Source organism: Mus caroli, chromosome 10 (genome assembly GCF_900094665.2).
Source record: "Mus caroli chromosome 10, CAROLI_EIJ_v1.1, whole genome shotgun sequence".
Taxonomy (NCBI): Eukaryota; Metazoa; Chordata; class Mammalia; order Rodentia; family Muridae; genus Mus; species Mus caroli.
Window position 1 is genome coordinate 75,640,721 of NC_034579.1, and position 13,502 is coordinate 75,654,222.

Genomic DNA, 13,502 nt, shown 5'->3' on the forward strand with positions numbered 1-13,502 from the left:
GAGACAGGGTTTCTCTGTGTAGACCGGGCTGTCCTGCAACTCACTTTGTAGACCAGGCTGGCCTCGAACTCAGAAATCCACCTGCCTCTGCCTCCCAAGTGCTGGGATTAAAGGCATGCACCACCACACCTGGCCGAGACCCATTTTTTAATAAGTTGTTTTTATTTGATTTTACATTTTTGTGAAAAAATATTTTAAAAATGTGTGTGAGTGTGGTTTGGTTGCATGCATGGCTGTGTTCCATATAAGTGCCTGGTACCATCAGAGGCCAAAAAGGGGTGTCAGATCCCTGGAACTTTTACATACATGAACTGCCATGTGGGTATTGGGAATTGAACCTGAGTCCTCTGTGGGAGTAGCCAGTGCTCTAACTATTGAGCCATCATTCCAGCTCTGAGGTTTTAGTTGAGGTATGGTCTCAATCTGTAGCCCAGGCTGGCCCCTAACTTGCAGCCATCTTCCAGCTTGGGCCTCCCAGATGCTGAGATGACAAATGTTAACTGCTATAATGTATAGTGAGTTCTAGGCTACAGACGAAGACACTGTCTCAGCAATAAAACTATAGTGATCTTGGCAGGCAGCTGTCTCTCCCACCCACTCTTCTTTTTCTTGTCTGTCCCAGCCGCTGGTGGTTGTCTGTCCTGCTCAAAGCTGCTCTGTTCCTTTAAGGCACACATGAACCCCCGGGATCGGGTGAGCTGCTGGGGTCTCATTGGGTGGGAGGTACATGTTATCCTTATAATAGATGCCCACCAAGGGCAACACCCCAGGCATCGTCTGCAAAGTACGGGTGAGACTCATGCCGTTTCATCCTCTCTACCAGTCGGGTGCCACACCCCTCATCATAGCGGCTCAGATGTGTCACACAGATCTGTGCCGCCTCCTCCTACAGCAGGGGGCTGCCACAAACGACCAGGACCTGCAAGGCAGGTGAGCACTTCCCCTCTAGACCTTTCCATCATATGCTGCAGGATTTGGGGCAAATATCTTGACCTCTTTAAGCTGGTGACCTAGTCACCTCTTCCTCCCTTCTCTTCCTGGCCTGGGTACAGAGACAGTTGTATGGTGTTGGGGACAAGCCTTTGTCCCCTCAGCAGCTCCTTTACCCCACAGGACAGCCTTGATGCTGGCATGTGAGGGGGGCAGCCCCGAGACCGTTGAAGTACTCCTGCAGGGTGGAGCCCAGTTGAACATCACTGATGCACTTGGCCAGGATGCCACTCACTATGGAGCCCTGACTGGAGACAAACTCATCTTGCAGCTTCTACACGAGTCTGCACGGCGCTCTTCACCTCCCAGTGGTATGCAAGACCTACCCTTGCTCTCCTAGGCAGTTTCTGGCCATCTCCTTATATGTTACTGATAGTTTTGAGGTACTCCAGTCTGCTGTCATGAGCATTTTCATGCTTCTTAACTCAGGGCAGTTTCAAGAAGCCCCAGTGGTCTGAGGGTCCACTGTGATTTTCTGGGTCATCCTTAGTATAGAGACTCTGCTTTTCCTAAGAGGTGGCACCCCACCCACCCACTCTAACCTGGAGCTCCAGTGCCCTGAGTCTCTGAGAGATTAAAGGTCCTCCCCACCCAGGACTCTACCCATAGGTCTCTCTACATTACTGTTCCTTATTCAGAGGCTGGACTTTGTGGTGCCTGACTAGGAGACCAGAGCCGTTAGATCTGAGTTTGTGGTTAGCCTGAGGTACAGAGCGAGACTCACAGTATGAACAAAAGAAGCACTAATGCTTTGGAAGCTTTGAGAGCCTGTGGAATACCTTAGGTTGGCCAGTGACCTTTCTGAGAACTGAGAACTGTGTGCCCGACTGCTTCCCCTCTCTCCCCAGCCTCTCTAGAGGAGGACTCCGGAGAGGCCTCATCCCAGGTAGGAATCCGGAAGATGTGAATGTCTCCCATGCTATGCACCACTCACTGTCCCCTGACCTACAGGAAGAGACAGACCTCTACGTACAGAGTTCTGTCATGGCCCCTATCCAGGATCTGTCCCTGCTCAGTGGCAGTGACATGAAAACCAGCAGTCTTACACACTAGGGACAGTGGATCTGGGACAGGTGACTGAGGACTGGGGTTGCTAAGAGCTGCTTCAGGCAGAGCAAGAGCGGGCCTGGCCACTTTCCACATTCCTGCCCTGGGTCTGCTGTGTCTCAGGCTTCACGGAGAATAGAAAATGACATAGAAGCCGACAGAGCCAGGGAAAGTATAAAGTATGAACAGTGAACCGTACGATCTAGAATAAGTGGGAAGACACGTGGTCCTTTACAGTATGGAGGAGGCAGGGGAGCGGAGGCTGCTGACAGCAGCGGGTGGTCACATTGTATCCCCGAAGTGGATCCTGGCCTTGTACCCATGTGCTACACCCCCTCTGCCCACATCAGAACTCAGTGTCGAGCCATGAGAAACAAGGAGCCCCCAAGAAGAGGAAGGCACCCCAGCCTCCAGCCAGCACACCAGTTCCTGTGAGAGTTGGGGGGAGCCTGTGGCAAGGTGGGATTCTGCTAGCTCTAGAGACTTTACCTAAAGTGGTGTCCCCTGATGGGGAGGGGACAGGACGATCGGGATGCTTATGAGGAGATTGTGCGCCTGAGACAAGAGAGAGGCCGGCTTCTGCAGAAGATCAGGGGCCTGGAACAGCACAAGGAACGGAGGAGGAAGGAGGTTAGGAGGCTGCAGGCCCTGCAGTCTGGAGCAATTCCCTGGGATATCCTACAACCTACCTTCCCATCCTTCCTTCTCCCTCTCTTCCCCACTGTCCCTTTGATCCTGACACGCAGTCCCCTCACTGGCCTTTCAACAATCCAGGCTCTATTCAGCCCCAGGGCCTTTGCCCATGGTGTTTACATTACAGAATTGCTGTCCCTCCAGCTGTCCCCAAGGCTGCCTTTCTCCAACATCTCCCCTGCCACCATATTTGAAATTGTACCCTCCTTTTCAGCTTCTTTCATTTCACCAGAGCACTCTACCACTCAAAGGCATGCTCATGAGGGCGGGCTCGCCCATGAGGGCAGGCTCAGGTGAAAGTGCTGAGCTCAGAGTGGATGAATACTNGATGAGGAGTGGNCCACAGTGAGGAATGAGTGAATGCATGCATGAGTGAATGAATGGCCCTGCACAGGATCTGCTACACAGCAGGCAATGTACCAAAGTGCCCTGAGTGAAAGAATGGAATGGGGTCTGACAGTGTGAAAGATCAGTCAGAGTGGCACACAGTAGGTGCTCACTGTACATGGAGAAAAGACATGGCTACCAGACACTAGGTGGTACATGGCTGTCCAGTCCCAACCACTTCTACCTGCAGCCCCTGGAGGCGGAGGCCAGCTCAGTGCACAGCCTGGAGAGACAGGTAGGTGGGGAGGGCATAGCCAGTGTTTGGGAGGGTCCAGTGTCCTGAAATCCTCAAGTGCTGACCTCGGTCTCTGTAGGTGCAGGAGCTGCAACAGATGCTGGCGGAGAAGCAGGTGGAGAAGGAAAGCCTGGGCCGGGAGGTGGAGAGCCTGCAGAGCCGTCTGTCCCTGCTGGAGGTGGGCGGGGCTTGGAAGTGTACAGCCAAAGAAGGAGAATCCTCCGGATGGATTAGGGTGTTGCCTTAGGGGCAGGGCAAGAGGCTGGGTGGGGTGGAGCTTGGAATGGCCAAAGAGATGTAGGGAAAAGCAGGGAGTGAATGTGGAAAGGGGCTTTCATCAAAGTGTGACCTGCCAGTGTTGGGAGGGGTAAGGGGTGGGGTCCCGGCATGGGTGAGGAGTGTGGTAGAGTGTGGCCAACTTTGACATGCCAGAACTTCACCTATGCACCATGGTGCATCTATAATGTCCCAGCCACGCATGACTTCCATAAAAATCACACACTTATCAAGACTTCTGCAAACACACGCACCCATGCAAAGATTGCAGCCCCTCTGACACACACATCACACGTGCCCCAAACATATAAATATACCAGTCACACACAGGCCACAGCCCTCACACAGACACCCACACACTGCTCAGAGTGTGCAACTAGAGTTGGTGATATAGACCAGTCAATAAAGAGGTTGCTGCCAACCCTACTGACCTGAGTCCACTCCCCACATGACAGAAGGAGAGAACCAATTCTTCTGACTGCTACCTCGTACTGTGGCGTGTGTGCACATCCTGCAGGCACACACAGAATAAGTGTGATAAAATATCCCTCCAAGCACATCATGGCACAGACATACACAGAGATGAGCATGTACTTGGGGATGTGCTGGGATTCAAGCCCAGAGCCTCGACTCTGGCCAGAACATCCCTCAGTGGTGAGTGCTTGTCTAGCATATGTGAAGGCCCTGGTCCATACCTGCATCTCACTAGAAGGTGGAAGGGCCATTTGGGTGCTCAGCGGACACAGACACAGCCAGTTTGGAGCTGACCCCCAACCCCGCTGTTGTGTGGATATATGGACATTGTCAGTTTGGGAGGACCTAAAGTCTCTTGTCAGTAAGGAGCAGGGTCTGAAGGTCTACTTTGTGCTGGACTCCTAGAATGAGAGAGAAAACACAAGCTATGATGTAGCTACCCTGCAGGATGAGGAGGGTGAGATGCCTGACTTCCCAGGTGAGATCTGCCCGCCCCCCCCCCCCCCCCCCCCCCCCCCCGCTGCCTACCCGGGATTCTGAGGGGTGGATGGCCATGTGGACACAAAGCCACGACCATGGCCTTCCATGGAGGAGGTGCGTGATGCCAGAAGGGCACAGGCACTGTGATCCCCACCTGCCTGAGGCAATGCAGCTCCCCACTGAGCAGCTCCTGACTGTCCCTCATGGCGTGTGTCCCCAGCCTGACTCTGTGCTGTTCTCAACCTTGTCAGGAGCTGATGCACTGATGCCAAAGAACCAGAGTCCATCAGCAGAGGAAATAGTTGCTTCCCTACAGGAGCAGGTGGCTCAGCTCACTAGGCAGAACCAGGAGCTGCTGGAAAAGGTCCAGGTGGGGAAACTGAGGCAGTGGACATCTCTGCAGACCTCGGGGTGGGCAGGGAACATGGTGAGCCCACCTCTTAGCCTGTCTGCCTCCCCACCCCCAGATCCTTGAGGAGTTTGAAAAGGATGAGGCGCAGATGGCAGAAGAAAGTCAGCCTGAGGTCGTCCCCCTGGTCTTGTATGAATCCTTACGGGCAGAGCTTGAGCAGCTTCGGAGGCAATACACAGAGGCCATGCATGCGCAGCAGCAGCAGCAAGAGGGGGAGCCACCCAGGGTTCAAGGAGAAGAGACAGCATACCAGGAAATCAAGGATAAGGGAATCACTATCCAGAATGGACCCAGCGTCCCAGACCTCAATGGCACCACATATGCAGAAACCACAGCAAATGGAATGGAACTCCAAGCAGGAGGCTCCAAGGGCGTCCTGAACACTGAAGCAGGGGTTTCAGAAGCAGCACCCATAGAACCCGAGGCTGCAGGTTCAGAGGCCACGGGGAAAGACAGAGTGGCAGCCGAGGAAATGGACACTAGTGCTACTATGGCTGAGGCCCTAAATGTTAAAGCTCTAGGCGACAATGCCGAAAGTGAGCCAGTGGCTGCCGAAGATACAGCAGGAAAAGAGAATCCAGGAATGAAAGCTGATGAGGTGGATGTGTTGGCACAGGCAGGGCTCGCAGGAACAGTGATTAGAAACATGGAGGCCATCGGAGTGCGGGATACAGGAATTCAGGCCACAGGATTAGAGGCTAAAGCAGTGAAGACCACTGGAGTGCAGGCCACAGTGGCGGAGGTCATAGGAGTGCAGACCACAGCGATAGAAGCCATAGGAATCAAGGACACCACCCAGGAGGCCACGGAGGCAGACTGCACCGGAGCGCAGGACACAGCTATGGAGCCCACGGGGGCACAGGCCACTGTGACAGAGACTACGGAAGCCGAGACCAGCGGCACGGAGGACCCTTGCGCTGCGATCCTGCACCCGGGAGCGGCGGCGGCGGCGCTGCAGGCCGAGCTGGAGACCCGGATCCGCGGTCTGGAGGAGGCGCTACGCAGGAGGGAGCGGGAGGCTGCGGCCGAGCTAGAGGCTGCTCGGGGCCGTTTTGCAGAGGCGGAGGCAGAAGCGGAGGAGGCTGCGCGGGGGCGGAGCCGCGAGCTAGAGGCGCTTCGGGAATTGCTGGCCACGGCCACGGCCACCGGCGAGCGCGCACGCACAGAGGCTGCGGAGTTGCGCCAAGCGCTAGCCGCCTCCGAGGCTCGGGTCGCCGAACTCAGCTCTACGGTGGACGCCGCTCGCGAGGAGCTGGAACGCATGCGCGGGGCCTCGGTCCCTGCGGACGAGCACGAGCACGCGCTGGGCGCCCTGCGCGACCACGTGACCCGGCTGCAGGCTCAGCTGGCGGACTTGGCGCGCAGGCACGAGAAGACTAGCGCAGAGGTCTTCCAGGTGAGCGCCTGCGCCAGGCTGTCCTTTCAGAGGATTTCCGCGTGGGCCTGGGCGTCTGCGTGAATGTCTATCACATATACGCAGTACTCCGGAGGCCAGAAGAGGGCGTCCGATTTACTGGATGTTGGAGTTACAGACATGAGCCACCGCGTGGGTGTTGGGAACTGAACCCTGGTCTTCTGCAAGAGCAGTGATCTAACCCCCTTCCCTATTTCTCCAGCCCATAGTATTTCTATTTAGTTTTAATTTATTGTGGTGCACACACATGGCATGGTGGGAAAGTCAGATGGCAGCCTGTGGGACACAGTCCTCTCTTCCCCATGTGGATCCTGAGCACCAACCAAGGCTATTAGGCTTAGCTGCAAGCACCTTTACCCTGAGCCATTCCCGAGCCCCCTAGTCTGTGTGTGTGTGTTTTGTTTTTATAGCAGAGATTTGTGTGGTTGAGGCTGATCTTGAAAGCCTGATCCTTTAGCGTCTACCTCCCAATTAGAGGGATGATAGGTGTAGCATCAGTAGGACATGTATACACAGAGGTGCATGCTGGGCCAGCTCTCTACCCACTGAGTCCCATCTGAGTTGAAAATTTTGTTTTTGCCAACTATATTGTGTGCCCACAGCTTCACAGTGAGGCCCTGTCTCAACAAAACAAAACAAAAAAAGCGAACAAACTTCCTTAGGGATTGTGTGTGTGTGTGTGTGTGTGTGTGACAGTTTCCGTTCTTGCTTTGGCCTTGAAGTCACAGTGTAGCTTTGGAACTCCTGATCCTCCTGCCTCAGCTTCCCGAGTATCTGGGTCACAGGCTTGCACCACAAATGAGGCCACCAGGGCACAAAGAGGCCTAATCAACTGTCCAGGGACGAACAGCCAGTAGCCAGTGGCTCTTGGCAGGACCAGGATGTTACCAGGGTCGGGTGGGAATCAGAACCTTCCTTGAGGTGGAATGGTATCAGCTCAGCATGGAAGGGTGGGAAGAGCCGAAGGATCCAAGCCACTTTGGGGTCTAAATGTCCCGAGAGTCACGCATGGGCTTGGGTCACAGGTGCAGCGTGAGGCATTGTTTATGAAGAGCGAGAGGCACGCAGCCGAGGCCCAGCTGGCCACGGCCGAGCAGCAGCTCCGGGGGCTTCGTACAGAGGCCGAGAGGGCGCGCCAGGCCCAGAGCCGTGCCCAGGAGGCCCTGGACAAAGCCAAGGAGAAGGACAAGAAGGTGGGTTCCCTCCTTGCTCACTGTTGGTGCCCACTAACCCGAGATTACACAAAACTGAAGAACCTCCCAGCCAGCAAGGGCTTGAGAATGTAGCCCATTTCTCACATGGGAAACTGAGTCCCACAGAAGGAAGAAAGTCACAGATTCACTTTTGGTGTTGATGCGCAATGGTAACTATGGTAACAGATATCCAGCCTGTAATGTGTTCTTTAATCCCCATTTGAAGTAATATGCACAGAGAGGTGATACCACTCCGACAAGGTTACATGGCCACGAAATGGGTCATAAGCTGGGATTTGAACCCATTTACACATTTAAAAAATGTTTAAAATGACACATATTTATTTATGTTGGACTTGGAGCATGCATGTGTGGTCAGAGGACAACTTGCCTGAATCCATATTGTGCAAGCATGTGGGTCCCAGGGATTAAACTCATGTAGAGAGACAGGCTTGGCAGCACGTGTCTTTACCCCTGAGCTGTATCATTGGCCCCCAATTGTATTTTTTTGTGTATGCCCCTTGTGTGCATGTGCATGCATGGAAGTCACAGGTCAATGTTGGGCATCCCATAAAATGAGATAAAAATCCTAAGTTGGCTTTATGGGTTGCTGGGTCTGGCCAGGCAGCTCCAGGCCCTGTTTTTTTCCAAGGTGTGCCAATATAGGCCTTAAGATAAGGGGATGCAGGGTGTTTTCTATGAAGAACCAAAACAAAACAAAAAAAAACTGTATTTATTGACCTGGAGGCTCCATAATGTCTGGTCCCTGTTTGCTGTGAACAGACACAGCCATGTAACAATAAAACTTTATTAATAAGTGTTGTATGTGATTTGGAATCCCTTCAGTGGTCACAAAATAGATCTTTCTTTGGATTTCTTTTTCTCCAGATATTTAAAAATATGAGGAACATTTTAAGCCCTGGGCTGTATAAATACAGAGTTTTTTGGAGTGTTCTCACAGCATTCGGAATTCTCCTCAAATGAGGGGATTCCTGGACTGTGTTCTGGCAAGCAGGAGTGTGGTCAGAGGCTGAGTCAGCTCAGCTCCTGGCTCGAATCAGTGACCCTGTGCCAGGCTGCCCAGGAAAGGTGCAGAGGTCCCTGGTCCCTGCCTAGCTCAGCATGTTCACTCACAGGGTCCCCTCCCTTTGCCAGATCACAGACCTGTCCAAAGAAGTCTTTACACTGAAGGAGGCTCTGAAGTTGCAGCAGTCCACCCCAGCCAGCTCCAAGGAGGAGGAGGCTCTACGCGGCCAGGTGACAGCCCTGCAGCAGCAGATACAGGTACTGGCTCTGTATATGGAGCAGGAGTGATGGGAGCCATAGAGAAATTGGGGTAGAGGTGGGGGTGGCTGGCAGGGTGCAGGCTGGGCAGGGGACCTCAGACACTTCCCGAGGCAGTCACTAGCAGCCACTGGACATGGGGTTTTGACTCTGTGGGCGTGTCTCCCTCTAGATGGGCTTCCCTTCCTTTTCCATTCCAAATCCCCTTCTCTCCTTCCCTTCCCTCTTGTTCCCTTCCTCTTTCTCCACCTCTCTTTTGTGGCAGGGTCTCATGTAGACCAGGCTGACCTCAAATTCACAATGTACACAAGGATGACCTTGTACCTCTGATACCCCCCCTCCCGTGTGTCCACAGGAGGAGGCCCGGGAGCATGGCGCTGTGGTGGCTTTATACCGCACCCATCTCCTGTATGCCATTCAGGTGAGTCCTCTGCCTCCTGACTCCAGCCCAGCTTTATTGATCCCCTGCCACTACCTGGGCCTTAGTTTCTCCTTCTGTTCAGAGCCAGCCTCATGGCTTCTGGGAACATCCCTGTGCACTGACTTATTTCTTGGGGGCATTGACACCCTGGGTTTGAATAGACAGATTTGCAAGGGACAGGGTAGCATCTACCAGAAGCATCAGGGTGTGACTCTGCCTCTGTCATCTCCCACCTCACCAGGGACAGATGGATGAGGATGTACAGTGCATTCTGAGCCAGATCCTGCAGATGCAGCGGCTTCAGGCTCAGGGTCGCTGAGGACACAGCTCAACTGTTCAGTCTCCATCCTTCACCTCTACAGGCAGAAGCCACAGACACCATCTTCCCCAGCTCCCAGGGAATGAACAAGATTCAACACTCAGTGGGAGACCAGCCTGGGGCCTTATGGATGGTGGCCAGCTGACCACCCCACACTCCCTGTAGTCTGTCCCTCTGATTCCCAGCACTCCCCATTTGATATATTGGGAGCCCTGATATGCCACCTACATCACAACCCCCACTCAGGAGGACAAGCTTGGTGTGTGTATGTGTGTGTGTAAAAGGGCGGGGGTGGGCAGGAAAAGGGCAGCCATGGGGCAGGGCACTCAGAACACAGTTTGATCTTCTGGTTCCATCATGCGACTATGGCAATAAATGTAAGTGCAATGTAACACTTAAAGAAACCAAGTCACAGAGTTGTGTCTCTCTCGGGTGGAGATACACCTAGGAAGGGGTGGGAGTGTGGTCAGCGGTGGAACCCTGTGACCACTCTAGAGGTGGTGGGGTCTGGGACGATGGAGTTGATAATTGAGGCAGACTAAAATCTCATGCGATAGGCATCTTTATTCAAAGTCTCAGACAGTGTATGCTCTCGGGTTTATGAAAGGTTGCATGAGGACAGGCAGGGCTACAACGAAACCCAACCTTGGAAAAACAGAGAGAGAGAGAGAGAGAGAGAGAGAGAGGAGAGAAACATGTTTTCCCTAGGAGCAAACCAGTTTCTTGAATAACAGCAGCAAGTTATGTAATCTGAAGTAATTTCACTCCAATGGACCAACAAACGCCAGGAGGAGCATGAACACACAGAGGCCGCAAGACTCTTGTCTTGTTTCTGAGTGTTCCCACAGCATTCGGGAATCTCCTTAAATGACTGGATGCATGGACTGTGTTTTGACAAGCAGGAGCCTGCTCAGCTTACACAAGCCTATGACACCAAACTAACTTTCTTATTTTCTCTTTCTTTTGTCCTTCCTTCCTTCTTTCCTTCCTTCCTTCTCTCTCTCTCTCTCTCTCTCTCTCTCTCTCTCTCTTTCTTTCTTTCTGCTTCTTTCTACTTCTTTCTCTTCTTCCTCTCTCAGTCTCTCTCTCTCTCTCTCTCTCTCTCTCTCTCTCTCTCTCTCTCTCTCTCTCTCTGAGACAGGATTTCTCTGTGTGGCCCTGGCTATCCTGGAACTCACTCTGGATTCAAAGTCACAGAGGTCCTTCTGCCTCTGCTTCCTAAGTGCTGGAATTAAAGGCGTTCAAAACTGCCAATGCCAACCTTTTTTTTTTTTTTTTTTTTTGTCATCTTTCCATCCCAGATCATCACCCTAGAACCTCCCCTTTGGGACCTTAATTTTGGATGTTTTTGGTCTCAGACCAAGTTGGTTTAAGCTTTTGATGCCCTGCTTCCACCTCCCAAAAGGTGGCATGAAAGGCCATTGCAACCACAGAAGGCTGGGAAAGTGTTAATATTTGGCCAACAGTGTACAGCTGAGAGAGATGTGAGAAATCTTAATTGTGCCTTAATAAAATTGAGGATGCCTGGTGAGTATCAATTGGGTGGCTTAAATTTGACCTGAATGGGTTGGGCGTCATTCAGCTGTGAGCAGAGAGACCACACAGTGCACATAGAGTAACGATCTATGTGTACTAGACACCCTATGACTACCCGAAGACGTGCCTACTGTGTGCAGGAAAAGTGCAGGGACGACTTTGCAGTACCGGTGCAGGTTCTATGGTCTGTGCCTGGGGTGGAGCCCAGGGCTGGGAACCACAGTGTTGAGTCCCTGAGGGCTACTCTGTCCCTAAGGAAGATGCTCCTGTCACTCAGGCTTCATTAGCCAATCAGAGTCTCGAGGCAGCAGAGTGGAGGCGGGAACTTCCGGTCCGCCATTCTCAGGTTTGACTGTGAGTCTGAGGGAAGCTCTAGTGTGTCCCGTGCTTTGCGCTGTGACCGGCTACTAGGAGCTGTGAGGAGAGCGGGCGAGCTGGGGATCCGCGCCATGGTGAGCGGGGCCGCCGTCCCCACGCGGGTAGGATCCGCGGGAGCCCGTGTGGGTTGCCCTGGGGTGCGGGAACCGGCGGCGTCCGGTGTGATCGCGTTGGTTCCCGAGGTCTCTGCACCTCCAGGCGGAAGCGGGACCTCTCTCTGACTCCGTTCCCCTGGCTGAACCTGCGCAGAGCATGGGACGCGGGAGTCGGTGCTTGGGAAGTGGTCACGCACGCGTGGCTTTTCTCGTCAGGAAAGGCAGATTTTCTGACAGGCAGAGCTCTAGTTTCTCTGTGTCCTCTAAAGTTCTGCACCGGGCACTTGACATTCGGGTGTAGCATCCATCGCAGTTAACTCTGCGCAGTGTAAAGTCTGTGCCATTAACACATTCGCATGTGGATGCCANGGTGGTTCAGTCACGTGTGTTAGTAAGGCCAGACTCACTGTGTTCCCCTGCATAAGTTGTCAAAATCGACCGAATATTAATTGTGTTTCTGTCCTAAGTGTTCTTGTTCTCTCATGTTCTGTCGGTCTCAAACAGCACAGTCTTTATCGCAGGTGTAGGGTAATTTAGAAGTCAGACGGTGTCACCGTGCTGTTTATTCAGTCTTGTGTGCTCATGTTTTCATTCATGTTGACCTTTTGTGTCATCGGCTTCCTGTCGCTCATTGCAGAAATCGTTAGACTCTTTTAGTGGACGTTTGTTCAATCTATAGCTCAGATTCTGTACTAAAATAATATTGAGACTTCTTGTCTACAATCTTGCAATTTCTCTTCTTTGAGTTCCTTGATCCTTTTAATTATAAAGTTATAGATTTGGCTACAGATATTTGTTCTATTTCTGTGTATTTCTGGCCAACTTATCAATTGTGACGTATAAGTGATATGGGGATCTGTCTTCTTTATTTACTAAACTTTCTTCATGTGCCTGTATTTTGCTTCCATATATTTGTGTTCATCATTTGGGTGTTTGGGGCCCATAGAAGACAGAAGAGGCCATTAGATGTCCTCCACTTTTTTTTTTAAAGATTTATTTTATTTATATGAGTACACTGCAGCTGTCTTCAGACACACCAGAAGAGAGCATCAGATCCCATTACAGATGGTAGTGGGCCACCATGTGGTTGCTGGGATTTGAACTCAGGACCCCTGGAAGAGCAGTGAGTGCTCTTAACCACTGAGCCATTCCTCCAGCCCTCGAATCAGCTTTTTTATTGGCAGGTGATGCTTCTATAGTGCACAAGCAAGTCCCTTACAGGCCACGGGAACTCTTGTAAAGGAGCAATTGCTTACCATCTCAGAGGGTTAGTCCATCATCGCCACTGTGGGGAGTATGGTTGCACATGGGCAGGCATGCTGTGACAGGTCTCAGTCCAGATCAGCAGGCAGCAAGAACAGAGACACTAGGCATAGCTTGAGTCTAGTGTGAGGTGTGTAATTTTGGTTTCTTTGAAAATACACAGAAATGTTATGGGAATATGGTTTTATTTTAATTCCAGGTGCAGGGATATGGGAGTGCTTCACAGCAGGTGGCTAGGATTTGCTTCATGGTTTAGCAGGGGTGTGATTTTGGCAGCTGGAAATAGTTTCTGTGAGTGTGTAATACTTGGAATTCTGGCAAGTTTTCAGAGAAGATATAAATACTAGGGCCTCATGAGGTGTGTGGCTGGTCGGTGCTTGGATAATGTTGGCTGCAGTTGATCACAGTTTGTCAAGTAGTTGTGCACAAAGAAATGAGAAGAAGAGGGCTGGTGAGATGGCTCAGTGGGTAAGAGCACCCGACTGCTCTTCCAAAGGTCCAGAGTTCAAATTCCAGCAACCACACATGGTGGCTCACAACCATCCGTAACGAGATCTGGCGCCCTCTTCTGGAGTGTCTGAAGACAGCTACAGTGTACTTACATA

General features: G+C 52.2%; 2 protein-coding genes across 2 annotated transcripts in view; both read left to right on the forward strand.

Moving 5' to 3' along the window:
• The window catches only part of Ankrd24 (ankyrin repeat domain 24), a 14,199-nt gene extending 4,438 nt beyond the window's left edge, over positions 1-9,761 (forward strand). The window contains exons 7-21 of the mRNA XM_029482176.1: positions 623-693; positions 824-930; positions 1,114-1,301; positions 1,839-1,876; positions 2,388-2,468; positions 2,560-2,667; positions 3,317-3,352; positions 3,432-3,530; positions 4,508-4,580; positions 4,834-4,952; positions 5,050-6,390; positions 7,434-7,601; positions 8,757-8,885; positions 9,241-9,306; positions 9,548-9,761. Coding sequence (XP_029338036.1) covers positions 623-693; positions 824-930; positions 1,114-1,301; positions 1,839-1,876; positions 2,388-2,468; positions 2,560-2,667; positions 3,317-3,352; positions 3,432-3,530; positions 4,508-4,580; positions 4,834-4,952; positions 5,050-6,390; positions 7,434-7,601; positions 8,757-8,885; positions 9,241-9,306; positions 9,548-9,625 — 2,702 coding nt within the window. The 3' untranslated portion in view covers positions 9,626-9,761. The remainder of the gene's footprint in view (positions 1-622; positions 694-823; positions 931-1,113; positions 1,302-1,838; positions 1,877-2,387; positions 2,469-2,559; positions 2,668-3,316; positions 3,353-3,431; positions 3,531-4,507; positions 4,581-4,833; positions 4,953-5,049; positions 6,391-7,433; positions 7,602-8,756; positions 8,886-9,240; positions 9,307-9,547) is intronic.
• Positions 9,762-11,492: 1,731 nt separating this feature from the next.
• Positions 11,493-13,502, forward strand: part of LOC110302713 (zinc finger protein 431-like) — a 9,859-nt gene continuing 7,849 nt past the window's right edge. Inside the window, exon 1 of the mRNA XM_029482623.1 lies at positions 11,493-11,613. Coding sequence (XP_029338483.1) covers positions 11,611-11,613 — 3 coding nt within the window. The 5' untranslated portion in view covers positions 11,493-11,610. The remainder of the gene's footprint in view (positions 11,614-13,502) is intronic.